At 47.4% G+C, this 17461-nt stretch overlaps 1 protein-coding gene across 2 annotated transcripts in view; it reads right to left on the bottom strand.

Moving 5' to 3' along the window:
• Positions 1–17461, bottom strand: part of LOC119397555 (Down syndrome cell adhesion molecule-like protein 1) — a 123641-nt gene that overhangs the window by 12348 nt on the left and 93832 nt on the right. For both annotated transcript variants that reach the window (XM_049417094.1, XM_049417095.1), the window contains exons 5-9: positions 3590–3734; positions 2302–2450; positions 1573–1704; positions 1315–1479; positions 365–435 (exon numbers count right to left, since the gene is read on the bottom strand). In XM_049417094.1, coding sequence (XP_049273051.1) covers positions 365–435; positions 1315–1479; positions 1573–1704; positions 2302–2450; positions 3590–3734 — 662 coding nt within the window. The remainder of the gene's footprint in view (positions 1–364; positions 436–1314; positions 1480–1572; positions 1705–2301; positions 2451–3589; positions 3735–17461) is intronic.

Below are 17461 nucleotides of genomic sequence, written 5' to 3'. Positions count from 1 at the left end.
GCTTTTCCCGTGAAAAAAAAAAAAATTCTTTGTCATTGGCCGAAACACATCGGTAATCTTGTTGCGGTGAAGAAGAGGACGTCTTTTGCAAGTACATCCAGTAAATAGTATTATAACGCATCACAATATCATGTTCGCTGTCAAGATTGGGCAACTGCTGTTCTCATGAACAGCTTTGTATGTTTGAATGCAAGCGCTGTCCCGCACTCTTAGGAGGGCTTTATGAAGAGGACGAATGGTTTTCTTGGCATTGAAACACCACATACACTATACGCTGCGAATGATCCGTGCTGCCGCAGCACTTTTCACTATTTAATGAGTAACGTACGTTACATTTTGTCGGACTTCTTTTTGTGTCACGTACCTTCCATTTGATGCGAAGAAGAGTTGGTCCTCTAGACTCGGCCGCGACGTCAGTAGGAGCGCCGCTTGGTTCTGCGGGAGAAGCGAATAATGAAGGTCACTGTTAATTAAATATTGATAATAATCACAGAATAATAATTAATAATCACAGGACTATGAGTACAGCGTACGCTTTTAACTGTTCAAAGCGTGCTTCACTTTCACCTTACTGCTGGCCACATGCTGTGCTGTGATCGTAGGCTACAAAATAGAGTGAATCGAGAGGTGCCGCAATACGCCAGAAAAAAAATGGCCGTGATAACAGAGAGTTTGAAAATTGGGCTTCCAAGGAGCTTGGGGACCCAAGAAATTTGCGAGCCGCCAAGACGCATGCGCAGAACCCAAGCCACTCTTGGGCCATTGCGCTTGTGTTGACCCAAGACCCAAAAGTCGAAGACTAGAGTGGGTCCCCAAGGCGTCTTGGGTCGCCAGCGAGACGACGCAGACGCAGCGCGGGCCACAACGCAGTAGGGCCCGCGTCTCGCATAACTTTAATTTCGCCACGTGTGGCGCCCCCCGTGCGTTTGACCCAATTCTCAAACTCTGCTGATCCTCCGAACGCAAGAGCAGCCTACCCAACGCAGCTTGGGGACCCAGTATCTTGGGTCCTAAATTCTCAAACTCTCTAATGTCTCGTCACTTGTTTGAGCGGTGCTCCACTTACGCTATCACCAGAATCGGTAGGTCACGAACGGTGGAGAGGGGGATAAAACAGAGCTCAATTTACGGGATCCTTTGATTATACCATCCAATGCCATCCAATGCCATCGGTCGGTGTATACGTTTCATAAGCCGCACCACCCAGTTTCAGCATGACACAGGTTTGAACGCACTATTTCACAACTATCACTAACTTCCGGCTTAAAAAACACAGTTTGTTTAAAAGAAAACACGAAAGGAAAAGTGACAAACCTTCTTCTTTAGTCTGGAACTTCTGGCTCTCCGACGGAGATCCCCTCCCAACGGTGTTCTCGGCCAACACTCGGACGATGTACGACGTTCCCGGTTGCAGATCTCGCAGAAGGGTCGACGTTTGTGGCGCCACGACGATGGCCTCTTCTAACCTGTGGGCAGCGCCTGTGAAGTTTCGACAAGAGAGAGAGAGAGTGAAGGTGGTTTTTTTCAGGTCAGATAGGGCTTGCTTTCGAACAAGCTAGGTATGTCCCTCACCGTGGTCCTTCCAGTACTGCACAATGTACTTGGATACGGGACTGTTGCCGCTGTACGGGGCGTTCCATCGGACACTGGCGGAACGACTCCAAGTCTGTTCGACTTTGACATCGAACGGCGCTGACGGTACCTCTGAAAAAAAAAAGATAAGCATGGTACTTCAGCAATACTATCATAATCATCAAATATCACAGCGAAAGATCGCCATGCTACTTCATTTCCACAGCGCCACGAAGGCCCCTTCCAATGGTTTGTCTGCGCGGCTTGTACTAGCCAACTCCATACTACTCGTGTATTTTTCCTGCAAACTTCCTAATCCGTCGATTTCTGCCCACCGAGCTCTGCTGACTTTTATGGGCAAAACTGATCTCTTTCTCTCCTCCTATCTTCCTTTCCTCTATCTCTTCCCTCCTCCCGAAAGAGTAGGCAGGCGTTGTGCCCCTCTAGGTGGCAGCTGTCAACCCGATTTCTCTCTACACTCTCTGCGTCCTTTGAATATTTGTATGTGCATATCAACTAATAATAATAATAACCGACCGACCGACCGACCGACCGATCGATCGATCGATCGATCGATCAATCAATCAATCAATCAATCAATCAATCAATCAATCAATCAATCAATCAATCAATCAATCAATCAATCAATCAATCAATCAATCAATCAATCAATCAATCAATCAATCAATCGCAATCTAATGTTCAGTCAATGAGTATACGCATGCTCACCGAGGACGACCAGCTTGATACTTCGCCTGTCCGTGCCGAATCCGTTCTTGGCGAGGCAGCTGAAGAGGCCGTTGTCCGACCGCTCGGCGCCCTGCACGTGCAGCTCGGAGGCCGTGCCGCGGTCGGTCACGCTCTCGAACACCTGCAGCCTGGCACGGAACGAGCACGGAAGTGAACCTCTACACAAGCTTTACTTACACACTAGGCTGGACCTCATAAAGCGAGACTGTCTTCTCTGGCCTACATCAACTGAACCAAATTGACTTTCCGTCTGTTCACCCGATACGGCATGTTGTGGCTATCCGGGAAAGAATTCAATAGCTTGCTTCCGAGCAAAACGAATCGACTATTTACGTCAATAAACTGGGTGGCTAGCGAGACCAAATTTCGTCCATCCTATGCGCGCAAAAGCTCCTAGCGCGTATGTGCTACAGAAATTGGGCAATAAGACCCACTACTCCCACTGGTCTTCTGAAAATGAAGGAAACACACGGGCGGCAAACACCCATTAAGATTTCTGGATGGGCGTAACCGATAACTGAGAAAGACGTTAATGAACCGTCGGGATTAACTCAGTGATAAACTCCGGGGCCGCGTGTTTAAGCTTCGCTGGTTAACCATCTGTAAGCAGTGCTTGAGCCGTGAACTCTCAACTTGAAGATCTAAATATCAGCAGTTTCGCTTTTTGGCAAAAGCAGAAAAATATAAAAATGGGGGCATTGATTTTCCAGACCGAGAGAGGTAGGGAACAACAAAATTTAGAGACACTTTTGAATTTAATTCAATACTTTATTAAAATGCGCATCCTTACACTCAGGAAGGAGTACAGAGGGCAGTTACACCTGACCGGGATCTCCCACATGCTACGATAGTGGTACACAAGTTGCGGCAGCGAAACAGGGATGACAAAACTAGTACATTCCAACAAGACATACAAAGATACACGAGGAATAATATAAAACTGAAAGCACAGGTGCAGACGTGAAGAAAACTATGTATGTACATGCGTACCTAAAAGCGGCTTTACTGAATGATAATAACTGAGACCGCTGTTTCAGTCTAAATGGGCTATCCCAACGAAAACGACAAACACCAGGAAAGCGTTAACTTCTCGCTGCCACTAGCGAAATCAACTTAACTGCCTTATGCGACAAAGTATAACAGTGCGTGACGTCATGCTCAAGCTATTTCTGACGTCACGTAGGCAGCCTGTCACTGTTCTGCTCCTCCACCTTGTCGATGACGTCAGAAAAAGGTTACAAATCACGCCACGTGATGACGCGCTTACCTTGGCGAGTCCAGTGGCAGCGGGTCCTCGTTCCGATGCCAGGTGACACCCATGGGGCTGTCTCCGAGCGCCTCGCAGCGCAGGATGGCCGTGTCGCCGCGCCGCACGCTCTCCACGCTAAACTTCTGCTCGAAGCGGGCAGGCACTGCGTAGGCAACAAAGCTCGTTAGCGAAAAAAAAAACAACAAAAAATTAACCTGTTTTATAAGCATCGTATTGGAGCTTTGACGCTGTCACGATGACGACATATATACTTAGCAATGGTTTGTTATTTGGGCCTTCCTTTCTTTTGTTTGCATCGGGAAGCTTATATGCTAAAGTTGCTAATGAGTTATGCGGAAAGACGCAAGGCGGCGGAAGGTTTATGAAAGGGACAATTGACAACCACCCGTTTGTAAGACGAGGCTAGAAGGAAATCGACATGAATATTTTAGAAAGCAAAGCTTCTAATTGAAGGAAAATTCGTCCTGGTCCAGGAATCGAACCAAGACGCATTTTCTTTCAACTAGAAGCTTTCCTTTCTGAGAAATACGCACTGATTTCCTTCTGACTTCGTGCTACAAACGGGTGCTTGTCAATTATCCCTTTCATATGCCTTCATTCGTAACGCGCGAACAACTGTCTCACTTAAGACAGTTACCACACCGACGTTATGCAACCTTTGGGAATACAGCCTTTGAGTTATACAACCTTCGAGAAAGGGCACATTGCATTTGTACCTTATGTAATGCAGATTTAACTGAACCCGATCGACAAGCCTCTCAGCAAAGCGGGAGAAAATGCCAGCTGGCGGTGGCACGGTGCCAAAAAAAAAAAAAAGAGAGAAAACGTTGACTTCACCAGCGCGTACTACTGGAGCCGTGTGCGCAGAAGGACGTCTAGGGGAAAGCTTTTCTCTTTGAAACGGCTTTACGATTACTTTTCTTTTTCGCTCCCAAGCTGTCCAGTCATTACAGTGCTCCACACCGTGCCTACTTCTCAAGACGGACAGAGAGACCCAGGGGGCTTGGACTTTCGCGATTTTATTCCGCGAGCCTTTTCTCGCAGTTGAACTCAGGTCCCCTAAGCTGAGATTTGGACGGAGGCCAGAATTTGGCAAAAAAAAAAAGAAAAGCAAGGTGAAAGGTACTAAAACAAAAACGTTTACAACAAAGACACGCAGGCAAAACGACTGCTTCTGTTTGCAACGTCGCAGAATCCTTCCGAATAGGACCTCGAGAGAGTCAGCTGTCAACAGTCAAACCCAGATTGTGCAGAGAAGGACTCGGACCTTTTCGACACGCGACACAGAGGAAACTCGGCTCAGTAGGGAGTGACTGCCAAGGGGGCGTGTAGTTTCTTTCAAATCTGGCCGGAGGGGGTCTCTGCCATCTCTGCACGCCAGCTAGACGACGTGGCCGGGGTTCTCTCTGATTGACCCGCTGTCGCTGGCGCTGAGGGCTACACGGCACTCCCTTGACGCCGGCGCACGACGCCGCTGATTGGACGCTTCCTGCCTGCCTGAATAATCGGGACACGTTCGGTGGGGGGGAGTTCACCGGGCTCAAACAGGAAGCAACTCGAAGGCTTTTGTGACAGCCAAGGAGGGGATCGTATGTTTCGTGGCGCCATTTTTGAGAATTCTCTCGACTGTCTCGTTTCCTTTTGTAGCTTCCCCTCGTTTCCTCTTCGATTTCGCATTCTGAACAGAGCGGGAACTTTTTTGTCGGGCACGCCAAGCCGAGGTTAACAAGGGCCCAGTGTTCTTCGGCTTATTTATGTTGCATTATTTTATATCGTTTGTTTGGCAAGACAATCCGCCTGTTTCATTTTCGTGTGCTGCCCTAGCTCTTCCGTTTTAGTAGGGCTTTGGTAGGGGCCGAGACAACCGGTAGTGCCGGAACGAAAGCCTCCGAGATGAAGAGGCGTTTCGCCACCTTTCCGCTAGGGGAAAGGCGCATGCGCCGTGGCATCCTGAAAAAAGGCTAGCATTGCATGCGCCTTGAGTGACCTTTGACCCGTAAACGGTGTTGTGAATCCAAGCGTGGAGCTGTTTTTTTTTTTTTTTCACCTGTTATGGAACTTTCCAGACGCTCTCATGCATGCCTCGTTACATTTGACAACAAAGCACGGTCACGTAAGAATACAGATATACACAGTGAGCACTCTCGAAGGAGTAGCACGAAGGAGTACATTATCGAACTCTACCTGCTTAGTTCATGGAGAGTGTCGATGGCTGACAGAGAGTCTACAATGCATTGTGGGTGGTCACAAGGTAATTTATGCGCTTACTGCAACAGTAACTGCATGATATGGCATATGGCAGAGTATGGCATATGGCGTAATACCATTATATGGCAGTTTTTGAAAGAAAAAAAAAAGCACACTTGCAACCGCAGACACGCATACGCATGAAAGCACACTGACGCATACGCCTAATCAGGTCCCGCTTGAAGTGCTAGCTATAACCAGGAAACCACACGAAAAATGTCTAGAGTCCTGGGTATAAGTAGCACATTATGCAGGACACCAGTGAGAGTGTAAAGGGAGAAAAACAGACGCGCACGCACATGTATACGCAAGCTGACACACACAGTTAATAAGACAAGACAAACCGAACCTTTCAATTCGTGCAACATATTGTCACCTTTGCATGCACACATGCAGAGTCGTTCATACATAAAAAGAATTGGGGCTGAGGAACGCAAGGGGATATAGGAGGGGAAAGGGATTGATGTACTCCACCTGTAACAGACAAAAAAAAAAAGAAAATCACAGCAGTTAATGCAGCATGAAATGAGTTGGAGATAAGGCAACCAATTCCTCGGCTGACTAAGGTTGCACATTTTTATTTGTACGTACGTTTGAAGTCGCAAGAACGTCGGTGCTCTGGTCAGAAGGACAAGTGTACATGTGACTAAATGGAAAAGTGCCCTCTGTGATAACGTTAGTCCTATATAGACGTTAGAGTAACGGGTGTACACATGACAACAGATGTTTCGAGGTACGCAAATCGCAAGAATGCTCGCATGTTTAGAGGAACAAGCTTGTGGATTAGAGTCAGAGATTACACACAGTCCGTTTGCACAAGCATGCTATAATGGATACTTTATTTTGCTATGAACTGTGCTCCAGCCGCGAAATATTCTAGCCCTAAGTTTAAGTGTGCCGTTATATGCGCGCTCAATTTTTTATTTATTATTTTTTTTGCATATCAAAGATCTTCGTATTTATCGCTCCGAATTTATTTCAACGTGCGTGCTCCTGCGAACGCTGCGAAGCGAGTGCTTTCGTCTCGTCTTTTGCTTATACTACTTTGCTCAGCTATGGTAAAAATTAAACTTTATCTCACGCAACGTTTAATGTTCACGAGTCTTTCGACGGACTTTCAAGCCCCTTTCCTAAGCGTCATCACCCCCGAAGAAAGCCAAGTGCAGGGCCGGGGAAGTGCTTGTGTCCAGTTCTATAGAAACCGGTGTGTGATCGGCGACAGCGGGAATCAAACCCACGACCACCCGCAGCAGCCTATGCGAGAACCTTGTCACAAGGTCACGACTGCGGCAAATTTTATAAAAATAAAAATAACCAAACATACTTGCGGGTTCGAACATCTTCGACCTACTTCACATAAGTACAGGGAGCCGTCAGTCGGAGCAGCACATTCATTGCCAAGCAACCATCAGGGCTTATATCGGAGACGCATGGTATTCAAATGTGGCAGCTTTTTTTATGGAGTAAAGGATAAGCTCAGAGAAACTGCCTGTTTGGGAACCTCGGGGCGAACGCGTAACTTTCTGGGCCATTGAAGCTTCTGTTTCCGAGCACGAAGGGGAAGTCGCTTCCATAGGGCGATCTGCGAAGAATATAAAGCGTGAAGAAGCGTTCGACGGCAGCGCACATAACGACGCATTTCTCCACAGAGCCGAGATTTTTTAACTGCCTCCTGAATCGAACGTGATCCAGGACAAAAGGCTCAGCTCCTCGCCGCTCGCAGCAAAACAAATAAGAGGATCAATAAACCGCAAGAAGGGCATCATCCTCGGGTCGTGCTGTTGGCGTTCATAAAAAAAAATTAAAATTAAATAAGTTGTAAAAGTGGCAGTAGAAGCGCGCACGCATCGTCTTGGTCGTTCGAAAGAGCTTTGAAGTGCGCAGGGGGGCCAAGAGGTCACCATCTTTGATCTTCATTCTTTAGTAGTGAAAATGTTTTTTTTTTTTTTCATATGCGGATGTAACCGTCTCTGCTCAGCATTCTGTGGTCCGCGTCGTTTCTATATATACATCGGAGCTCCAGAATCGACCGTAAAGTCAGTTTAATGTTCGTCACCCATAACGGCGCCTTTCTGTAGCCACGTTCTTCGTATACGAGAGCCTTCTTTTTCTATCGAGTCCTTCTCTTTGCCGATTTATCATATTTTTCTTTACTTGTAGTAGTTCTTTCTGGAATGTGGATCCGAACAACCGACGTGCCGTGGAGAATATCCGTGCCGCTATAGAAGGCGTTCGAATACTTTATAGATTATCAGGACGTATAGTCGTGGACGAATGAAATACGAACAAGATAGGGTTTAGTAATTTCGTTTTCGTTATCGCCAGTAGGCGCAATATCAGCACGATTTCGGCTCGCACGCAACCACACAACTTGCGGCGTGAGGTAGTTCTCTCGAGTTACCACTCGCGAAGAGCGAAGCACATTCCCCTGCGTAATTTCTTGTTCACGTTTGAATTGTTCACGACCGTAAATTTTGCAGTCAATTTACACAAACGGCACCTTTATAAGCACACGAAGTTTACTCTTTTTTTTTTCTCGTCTCTAAACTACAATTGATATTCATGACTGACTGCGCAACACAAACACTCACAAGAAAGAATATGACACCACGAGCGCTCGTGGAGTCTTTTTCATTCTTGTCCGTGTTTGTGTTTCTCAGTCAGTCATGAAGCAGTACCATGCAACTCGTCCAACTGACAGTGCTTTTACTGCAATCAAGAAAGCACAACGAGCCAGACAACAAGTATAATTGCGGAAGAAAAGGGGAGGAGATAGGAGAGAGGAGGGAACGTGCGATGCCAGACTGTACACACGTTGGCTCCAGCGCATCCCATGCTCACAGTTGATTACTCGCATATATTAAATTGTTTCGGAATTCCGATTAAGGCGTTCTCCATGATAGTGGACCATCATGCGCAGGTCTATTACGGGTAGCAGCAGGGCGCGAAGATACGGAACGCAGGACCAATGAAACAACCAAAGCTGCATGTATAGCTTTAATTTTTTTCTGTCTCTTACATCCTTGCATTGGGCTCGTCCTCGCGATATACGCTTTATTCTCCGAGTTACGGCGTACAGCCCAAGTGTCTGGGCGCTATCGCGCGGCTTCGAATCGCACGCCTTTGCCCGTTAGCTGTATGGCCGTGCCGCGAGGAAAATCAGAACCACGCGATGGGCGTCTCTTATATACGGAGGCCATTACTCCCAGCGCTCCGAAAGTGCTAAGGCGAGGGAGGATAAGAATAGAAAAATATATATGTTCAGAAGACTAGAAGAAGAAGAGAGAGAGGGGGAGATAAGGCGGGGAGCGAAAATCGATGCTCTTGATCGCCACGCGAGCGGCCCTGAGCTTTTTTCGAAAGAAGCGCCGGCATGCGGGATATAGGGCGAGGCTTGCCGCGAGCACGAAATTTTCTTAGATGGCTGCGTCGCGTGAAACGGGCGTATGCAAAACGACCCCGTATCGGCCTGAGTGAGCAGCGTGCACGTTTCGGTCGTTCTTTTCGTGCGATAAAGTGTGGGTGATGTTTCTTGTGCTTCTTTCTTTCTTTTCTTTCGTGTAACGGAATGTCCGACCATTTTGAGAACGTTTATAAGGCGCTGAAAAAGAAAAAGAAGAGAGTTCACGAAGTTTAAAGAAGGCTTGGTTTGCGGATTTCCACTTCATAAAGTTGCACGCATAGTATAGGAGACACTCCTATCCGCGATGGTGATGTGGTTATGGTGCTCGACTGCTGACCCGAAGGTCGCGGGATCAAATCCCGGCCGCGGCGGCCGCATTTCGATGGAGGCGAAATACTAGAGGCCCGTGTACTTAGATTAGGTGCATGTTAAACAACCCCAAATGGTCGAAATTTCCGGAGCCCTCCACCGCGGCGTCATCTCATAATCATATCGTGATTTTGGGACGTAAAACCTCAACAATTATTATCAGAAGGCGATTTAATGGGAGTAGCACAGTATAACTGTGAACTTTTCCTCTTTGTACGAGAAATGAATCTGGACGGGGTAACAAAAGGTCGCGGAGGTAATCTAATCAGACAATCCTCTCACCTCACTCGAGCACCCAAAGGCCGTGGGATCTGTGGCAGAGATAAAACTCTGAAGGGGAAACGGCGCACGAGTGTACTCTGTGCATGCATCGTCGATAACAGCGCCGAACACGGACGTCTCGTCACGCACTGATATTTCGATAAGAGCTGTCGGGTTATGGCGCATTGCGACGATGTATATCTTTCCTGAAAACAATCTGGACTGAATAAGTATAAAGCGGTGTGCATTAAGAGTCTGCAATGTACACTGCTCGCGTAGTGCCTGTCATCTTTATTCCAATCTGCGGAGTAGTTTGTGATACATGACGCTATATATGGAACCTTCCCATTACCATTTAATAACGACCCTCTCTCTTCTGAAGATTACTGCCGTTAGGAATTTTGCGACGGACCATGCTGAACTCTTTAAAAGCATACTCACAGCCAACGCTAAGCAAAACAATGGCACAATGTCTCGCTTAGCGCTGGCTGTGAGTATACTGTCAGATCGAAAGTTCAACATTTTATTTATTTATTTATTTATTTATTTATTTATTTATTTATTTATTTATTTATTTATTTATTTATTTATTTATTTATTTATTTATTTGTTTGTTTGTTTGTTTGTTTTTAATCTGTCGCAAAATTTTTGTTTGTGTGCGACATTGCTGTGCCTTAGAGCCTTTCCGATTGGACCTATAGAACAAATAGTTTTGTGTGTGACGCAAAACAACGTGCAAGTGCTTCGTGTCACGCACACACAATACCCGCTGTTCTTCATCCACTCTACGTTCGCCAGGTGGATCAGTGGTTACGGTGCTTGGCTGCTGGCCCGAAGGTCGGTCGCGGGTTCGATCCCTGCCGCGGCGGTAGCATTTCAATAGAGGCGAAATGGTAAAGGCCCGTGTACTGTGCAATGTCAGTGCACGTTAAAGAACGCCAGATGGTCACAATTTCCGGAGCCCTCCACTACGGTGTCCCTCATAATCACATCGGGGTTTTGGGACGTAAAACCCCACATATTATTATTATCATACACTGTACGTCCTGCATTGTACCTCGTTGTACGACTCATAACATGCACCAAACACACGCTCGCGATGCTAATACATTGCCCCCGAAGATCCGGGAGATCACGCGCGGGATTATAGCACCAACGTGGGCGGCAACTTGCTTCCACAGGCTCCTCATAAGAGTCCGTAATCCGCGCTAAATGTGTCGTCGTCCCTGCACACCCACGCTTGGCGACGCATTTCGCCGAATCCGTCGCTGTTCTTTTTTTTTTTTTGTCTTTACTCCGCGCACGAGCGCGACGCGCGAATTAGAAAAGGCAATAAGAAGAAAGAAAATATCAGCGAAGCCACTGCGCATGCGTGAGTGCCTCAGGGCGACGGAGCAGTATACGAGTATAATCGGCGCTGTCTTGCTCGCCGTCAGAGTCAGTGGCCGCCTACCGAGGCCGTTTTCTGAGAAGCTCGGCCAGCGTGCTGCGGGCTCTTGGATTCGAGCCAGGCAGACACACACCCACGGCAGCGTGTGCGTAAACGCGTCAACCTCTTCGGAATGCTCCTTGTGCTCTTCTTGGTTCCTCCTACTCTCGTCACGTACGTAGATGCACACACATGCCGTTCCGTCGACAGGCAACGTTGCTTGCGTCGAGCGAGCGAGCGAGCGAGATAGATAGATAGATAGATAGATAGATAGATAGATAGATAGATAGATAGATAGATAGATAGATAGATAGATAGATAGATAGATAGATAGATAGATTAGATAGATAGATAGATAGATAGATAGATAGATAGACAGATAGATAGATAGATAGATAGATAGATAGATAGATAGATAGATAGATAGATAGATAGATAGATAGATAGATAAAGAAAGGCCTACCGAGGAGTAACAAAGACAGAACGGCTTTCGCAAGGCTCAGGATTTCCAGCGCATGAAGCCATTCTGTGTTGCAGCGCCGAGGTGAAACAGCTTCGCGAGGCGAGCCTGTTTGGCGAACGAAGCGAAGCGCTCTTTTTCTATTTTCGTGGTTTCTTTTGTTTCTTAATCGGTGAAATGTGCGTGTCGTGTAACGCGCGGGCCTAATGTGCGCACATTAGGCTGCGCCCGTACGGCTGAGTAATATTTCCGCGTTCGTCTAGTCAGCCGAGAGTCTGGGAACTCGTCGTGCAGTTAGGTTTTGTAGAGGCACGTGGTAGTTGTTGTTTGTGGAGCTGAAAGATGCTGGTATTTACTGTTTTAGATGCTGTACGTATGCACGCGGAAGCATACATTCATCACGCATGTTGGGACGACCAACTTGAAGTGCGAGAAAGCACAGCTGGAAATTTTTATAAGACGGAAAGATGGGATAGTTATTTGTTTGACTGCATAGTTGAAATTTTTGACTGCGCTAGCCAATGTGCATTCTTCTGGTTGTGGCTTCGTGCGGTGTGCGCAAAATTTTCCACTATGGACATTTTTCACGAAGGAGCCGCTAAGCTATGATTTCTAACAGGTTCCCATAACGCATGGTCATAAGGCTTTGCTCAATTACACACAACTGCATCAATAGCAAGGTTGTTGCCTAGCTCGACCACGCGTGCGCGCTATGTAACAATTTTACTAGGGATACTGAAATCTTCCAGAAAACCACTTGGTATAAAAAATGGAATATTTATATCCCGACGCAAAGGGGACTTATCACATATTTGTTCTGAATACCGGCGCATATTTTCACGACGGTGTTACTGAATTGATCCCGCTATGATTCTGGCTGATATGTACAATAATAGCGAAAATAAAAAAAAAGATCAGATAGCCAGAAAACTTCGAGAGTGTTCCGTAAAGCTCGCAATCGCGTTTACGTCCAACGAGACGTCAATAAAGATTATTTCTGCACAAATCCGCAAAGCGGCTTACGCAAGCATATTGCCCGTTTTTTCAGGGGCACTGTCGATCAAATGAAGTTCCATCGCATTCATATTAAAGTTTAATGCAATTTGTGCGAGCCTCTATATAACGTGAGCATTCCATCCCTTCAGCATGTCTTTCACCAGCCTATATTGAACAGGGTTCCGTTCATATGTATATTGTTTCGTAAAACTGAAGCTACACAATGCCATAGCGGTTGCGAGCAGACCTGTTGTTAACGGCTGCGCGTCGCATATTCATGAAACAATAGGAGTTTTTACATTCCTTGTTAGGTTCTACCGGAAGGCGTTTCAATATTACTCTTCAACCGTGGCGAACCGCATCATCTGATATTTTCCTAGTTGTACGACTTTTTAGTTCATGTTTATGATAACATGGCTGACAAAATCCTGTACAACGTTCCTGTATCTAAGCAGCTTCGGATCCATCCGTTTAGAAAACAGTGTGACTATGGCGTTCTACCTGCGAGCACGAGGCCACCGGTTCGACTCCAGGCCGTGGCGCTGACGCAGAAGCGCTCGAGTCTAAAGCATTTGTTGGACTTTTAAACAGCCCCATTTTGTCAGAAGTAACTAATCCTTGAGCTCCCATTTTCGGTGTGTCTCTGTGTTCCTGTGTTGCTATAATGTCATACACGAAATCAATCAATCAATCAATCAATCAATCAATCAATCAATCAAATATAACAGGATATAGTGTGCAAGGAAGTCGTACTTCGCAAAAGTACTGTTCCCCGCAGAACGTTCCACACAAACTAAAAGAGGAAAGAGAAACAAAAGACTTCGCACAGGCGTTTCGTTTGCATAGCCATACTATTATTCAAAAAATAAACTCCTGCATTCACGCTTAGTAGCGCAGTAGCAGACACTGGTTGCCACACAGTTATGTGCGTCTCTTTACGCCTGCAACTAGGACCAGTCCTTGCGCTAGGAAACATTTTAGCAGCAAGTTATTACACTTCTCGCATTCACGCGTCATTACACGATTTGCGCGCAGACCGGACGTCAATGATACAGTGTACCATCATGTTTCCAAATCTAAAAGGACCGAAACGGAGTTGGCGCTAAAGTGACAACAATGGTCGGACAAAAAGAACGTCGCTCAAACCAAAACGTTGGCCTCTGCGACATTCCTTTGTTAAACCTTCATTCATCACTTCAAGACTACCCGAGAAACTCTGTAACAAGTTGAACTGAAATGGCTCGCGAAAGGTCAGACGTACACAATAATGTACACGCCGCCATGACATTACGCATTTTCCATGTTCCCGAGAAACCGTGTAACAAGTGGAATTAGAATGGCACGGGAAAAGGTCAGGCGTTCAGGCGCCGCCAATGACGTTACGCTTTTGAGCTTACCGTGAAGCGAGAGCGTGAGCGTTCCTTCGAGGTCCTGTCCCAGTCCGTTGGAGGCGACGCAGCGGTACCTGCCGGCGTCCTCCTTCCGGACCTCGCGGATCACCAGGGTCCCGTTGGCCAGCAGCGACACCCTGGCGCCACCGAGTGGTACGGGTCGCAGCTCCACGTCGTCGGACACTGCGCATGCGTAGAAAGAAACTTCAGCATTCTTTTCTTATTTTTCTCGCAGTTAAAAAGGAATCCCCAGTCTCTTTGTTCTCTTCAAACTCATTCCCAGGGAAGGGTAGCCAACCAGCTATCTCCCTGCACCATTCTCTTATCCTTTAGCTCGGCCTATGAAGCTTTCTCGACCCGAAGTTCTACGGACGCTATAGACAATTCAGCTAAGAAGGCGCGTGAACACTGGTGTTCATATATATGGCAGCTTCGTTTCTCTCTACAACAACCTGCAAATGTATGCATACGTCGGCAAAAAATGTGGAGCTCACTCAGACTCACCCATGGAATATATTTTGCCTTAGGGCTCACTCGAACCCAGACTCACCAAAATATTACTCGCCCGGACTCACTCAGACTCAGACTCACGGCTCGACCTGAGTCTGAGTGAGTCTGAGTGAGTCGACTATGAATCTATGGTACAGGGAACTTTTGTAATATTTGTGTGTTTGCGTAAAGCAGTTTGCACGCAAACACTTTGTTCACTGAGACAGGCATGAGAGGAAGAGCTGTTTTACTAAAGCGTGTAGATTTCCAGAGGCTCCCTGTCCAAAACCTGACGGGCGAAATTGGTCTAAGTCGACCCCAATGTATTCCATAGGGAACCTCAATGTCTTCGTTATGATGGCTTGAAATTCACTTCAGTGAAGCGATCGTTCACATTGAAATGCGCGTATTTCGAGTCGTCTACCGAATATTTTGCATCTCTCTCAGTCTTCTACCTGTCGTTCAGCGTGCTTCACAAAGATGACAAAGTATTCTCTTTCTCTGCTGAACATTCACTAACTTATTTATATATACTTTGTGGCAGATAACGAGGTGTGTCGTCCAAAAGAAACCAGCAAACTACACCGTTGACAGGCGCGTTTGTTTCTCGCGTTACACCGGCTTCATTCAAGCTGGCGAAACGCGCCCTGTTCGCGTCGAAAGCCCCCGAGGAAATCTCTCTGCAAAGCAGTGATGGCTGCCGCGGCCATTTTCGGTGGCGTATACGATCGCGGCCGTATAAGCCCGATGCCAGACACGGCCCCGGCGGACTCGAGGGCTTGTATACGCTGTCATGTTAGGGCGTCAGGACGTGCGCGGCGTCGGTCGCTTGGCTTCGCGGTTCGCAGAGTGCTTTCGATTTGGAACCCCGGGTCCCCCTTGCCGCACACGGGGCGGGCGGCGCCGTCGACGACGTGCTTTCAACTGCACTCCTGGGATCGTTGGATGCGTCTCGCCCGGAAACTGATTTATCGTCGCGGGGTTTTCCGCGCAGCCTTTCCTGGCATCACACACCGCGCTTCGCGTGTGATGCTTTGCTTTACTCTTTCGTGTTGATAGCTTTGAATGGAGGAGGCAGCGATAACGGGTGCCGGAGGATGCAGAGATTGCGCGCAGATGCGGTTTGAACGCCATATGTTGCGTTGACAAAAAACAATCCCATTTAATTATGTGGTTTTGCGTGACAGAACTAGGACATTTATGGTAAATGTTGGCGTGCACTGCAGACACGGATACAAGAGAAGAGATCAGAACAACACAAGCGGCGTTTGTGTTGTTCGTGCTAACTGGCTCAACTTTTCTTCGTTCTAAACCATGACACGATTATGAGACATGCCGCATAGTGTTAGACTCCCGAATGACTTTGACTAACCGCGGTTCTTTAGCGTGCACTAAAACACTAAAAGGTTGACGGCTTGAGTAAAAAAAAATAAAGTGAGATGCCTGTTCACTTAACAACACGTTAAAACTGTTTGATGGTTACACTTCTTGCTCTCATGCCGGTGCACGGATGCGTAATCAGATGTTCATAAAAACTTACGGATAAATGAGTGAGCAAAAGTAAATGCAAATGTTGCCGAAGTTTAACGTAAGCTGAACAACAAGCTTTAGAGCGAGAGCGGAGTTCCAGCGAATGGGGCGAAAACCTGCTCGTTGAACGTGACGCGTAAGATGCGAACATACAGACGATTGTTTGCGTTTGCAGATGAACGTTCTTATATTTGAATAATTTCGCTGCACCAACGTTTCATGTGAAATTCGAGCAAACGAGCCCAAAACATTGTTAGCCACTACCAGCGTTCTGTATAGCTCTGGAACAGCACGAATGACATGGCTCCCGCGTCTCTTCCATTAGCACCAATGTATGTACGGTCCAGGAGCGAATGGAACTCGAATGAACTGTAACGTGTTCGGCCATGTCTGACGCAAAGTGTATCTCCCGAGTGCAATCAGAGTGATGTGACGCTCGAAGCCATAAGCCTAATGATGCGAACAACCATTTTCTGCGGCACTTAGCAACAACGCGAGATGAACAACGCGAGCGACAACGCAACTCGCCGGCAACGTTAACTCGTGAACAGTGTTGCGGCAGTAAATAGCGACCCAATGAAACAAAGAGGAAAATGCGTTTTTCGTTGCTTAACCTGCGAACACATGCGAAAATCGATCCCGCTTGCAAAATTTTCTGCATTCTGTATACGAACACCGCCTTCGATGAACAACGTGGTGCAGCACTTCGGGCACACTTACCGCGGGCGCGCTAATGGACGCCTAATGAACTAGCGTCGGACGCCTTGTTTGTCACAACTTTTGCCCCTGTTTTCTCGTCCCGTGCCCGCTCGCTGTGGGTCGTCGTCACGCTACACGCTTCGCCGTTGCCCGCATAACCCATTCGCCTAATGGAAGGCCGTTCCCTCGCTGTATATACGGATGCGGTACACAATGCGAGTCCGATATGCGGCTCCGCCGCCGGTGGCCGCGTTGTTGCGTGCAGCGCGGTGGAAGCTGCGGTTTCGGCACCCATACCGAGATGGGTTTGAATGAATGCCTGTGGTAATGGTCAACCGCAGTAGTGGTTTTATAGTGTCCGCTGCCATGGTTGAAAAATTAATAACAGTGCTTGGACGTGAACTCTAAGTGGAAGACACTTTGGTTATATGCAGCAATGCAGACCATGGGCGTCAGCAGGGGGGTGCAGAAAGGGGCACTTGCCCCCGCCCCCCTTCCAAAGCCACACCCAGGCCACACCAGCGGACCCCCCCCCCCGCCCTTTGGCGATACAACACGGGTTTGTGCCCCCTGAGGCAAAGTCCTGCCGACGCCC

Source organism: Rhipicephalus sanguineus, chromosome 6 (assembly GCF_013339695.2).
Source record: "Rhipicephalus sanguineus isolate Rsan-2018 chromosome 6, BIME_Rsan_1.4, whole genome shotgun sequence".
Classification (NCBI taxonomy): Eukaryota; Metazoa; Arthropoda; class Arachnida; order Ixodida; family Ixodidae; genus Rhipicephalus; species Rhipicephalus sanguineus.
This window is presented reverse-complemented; position numbering and strand designations above follow the sequence as displayed.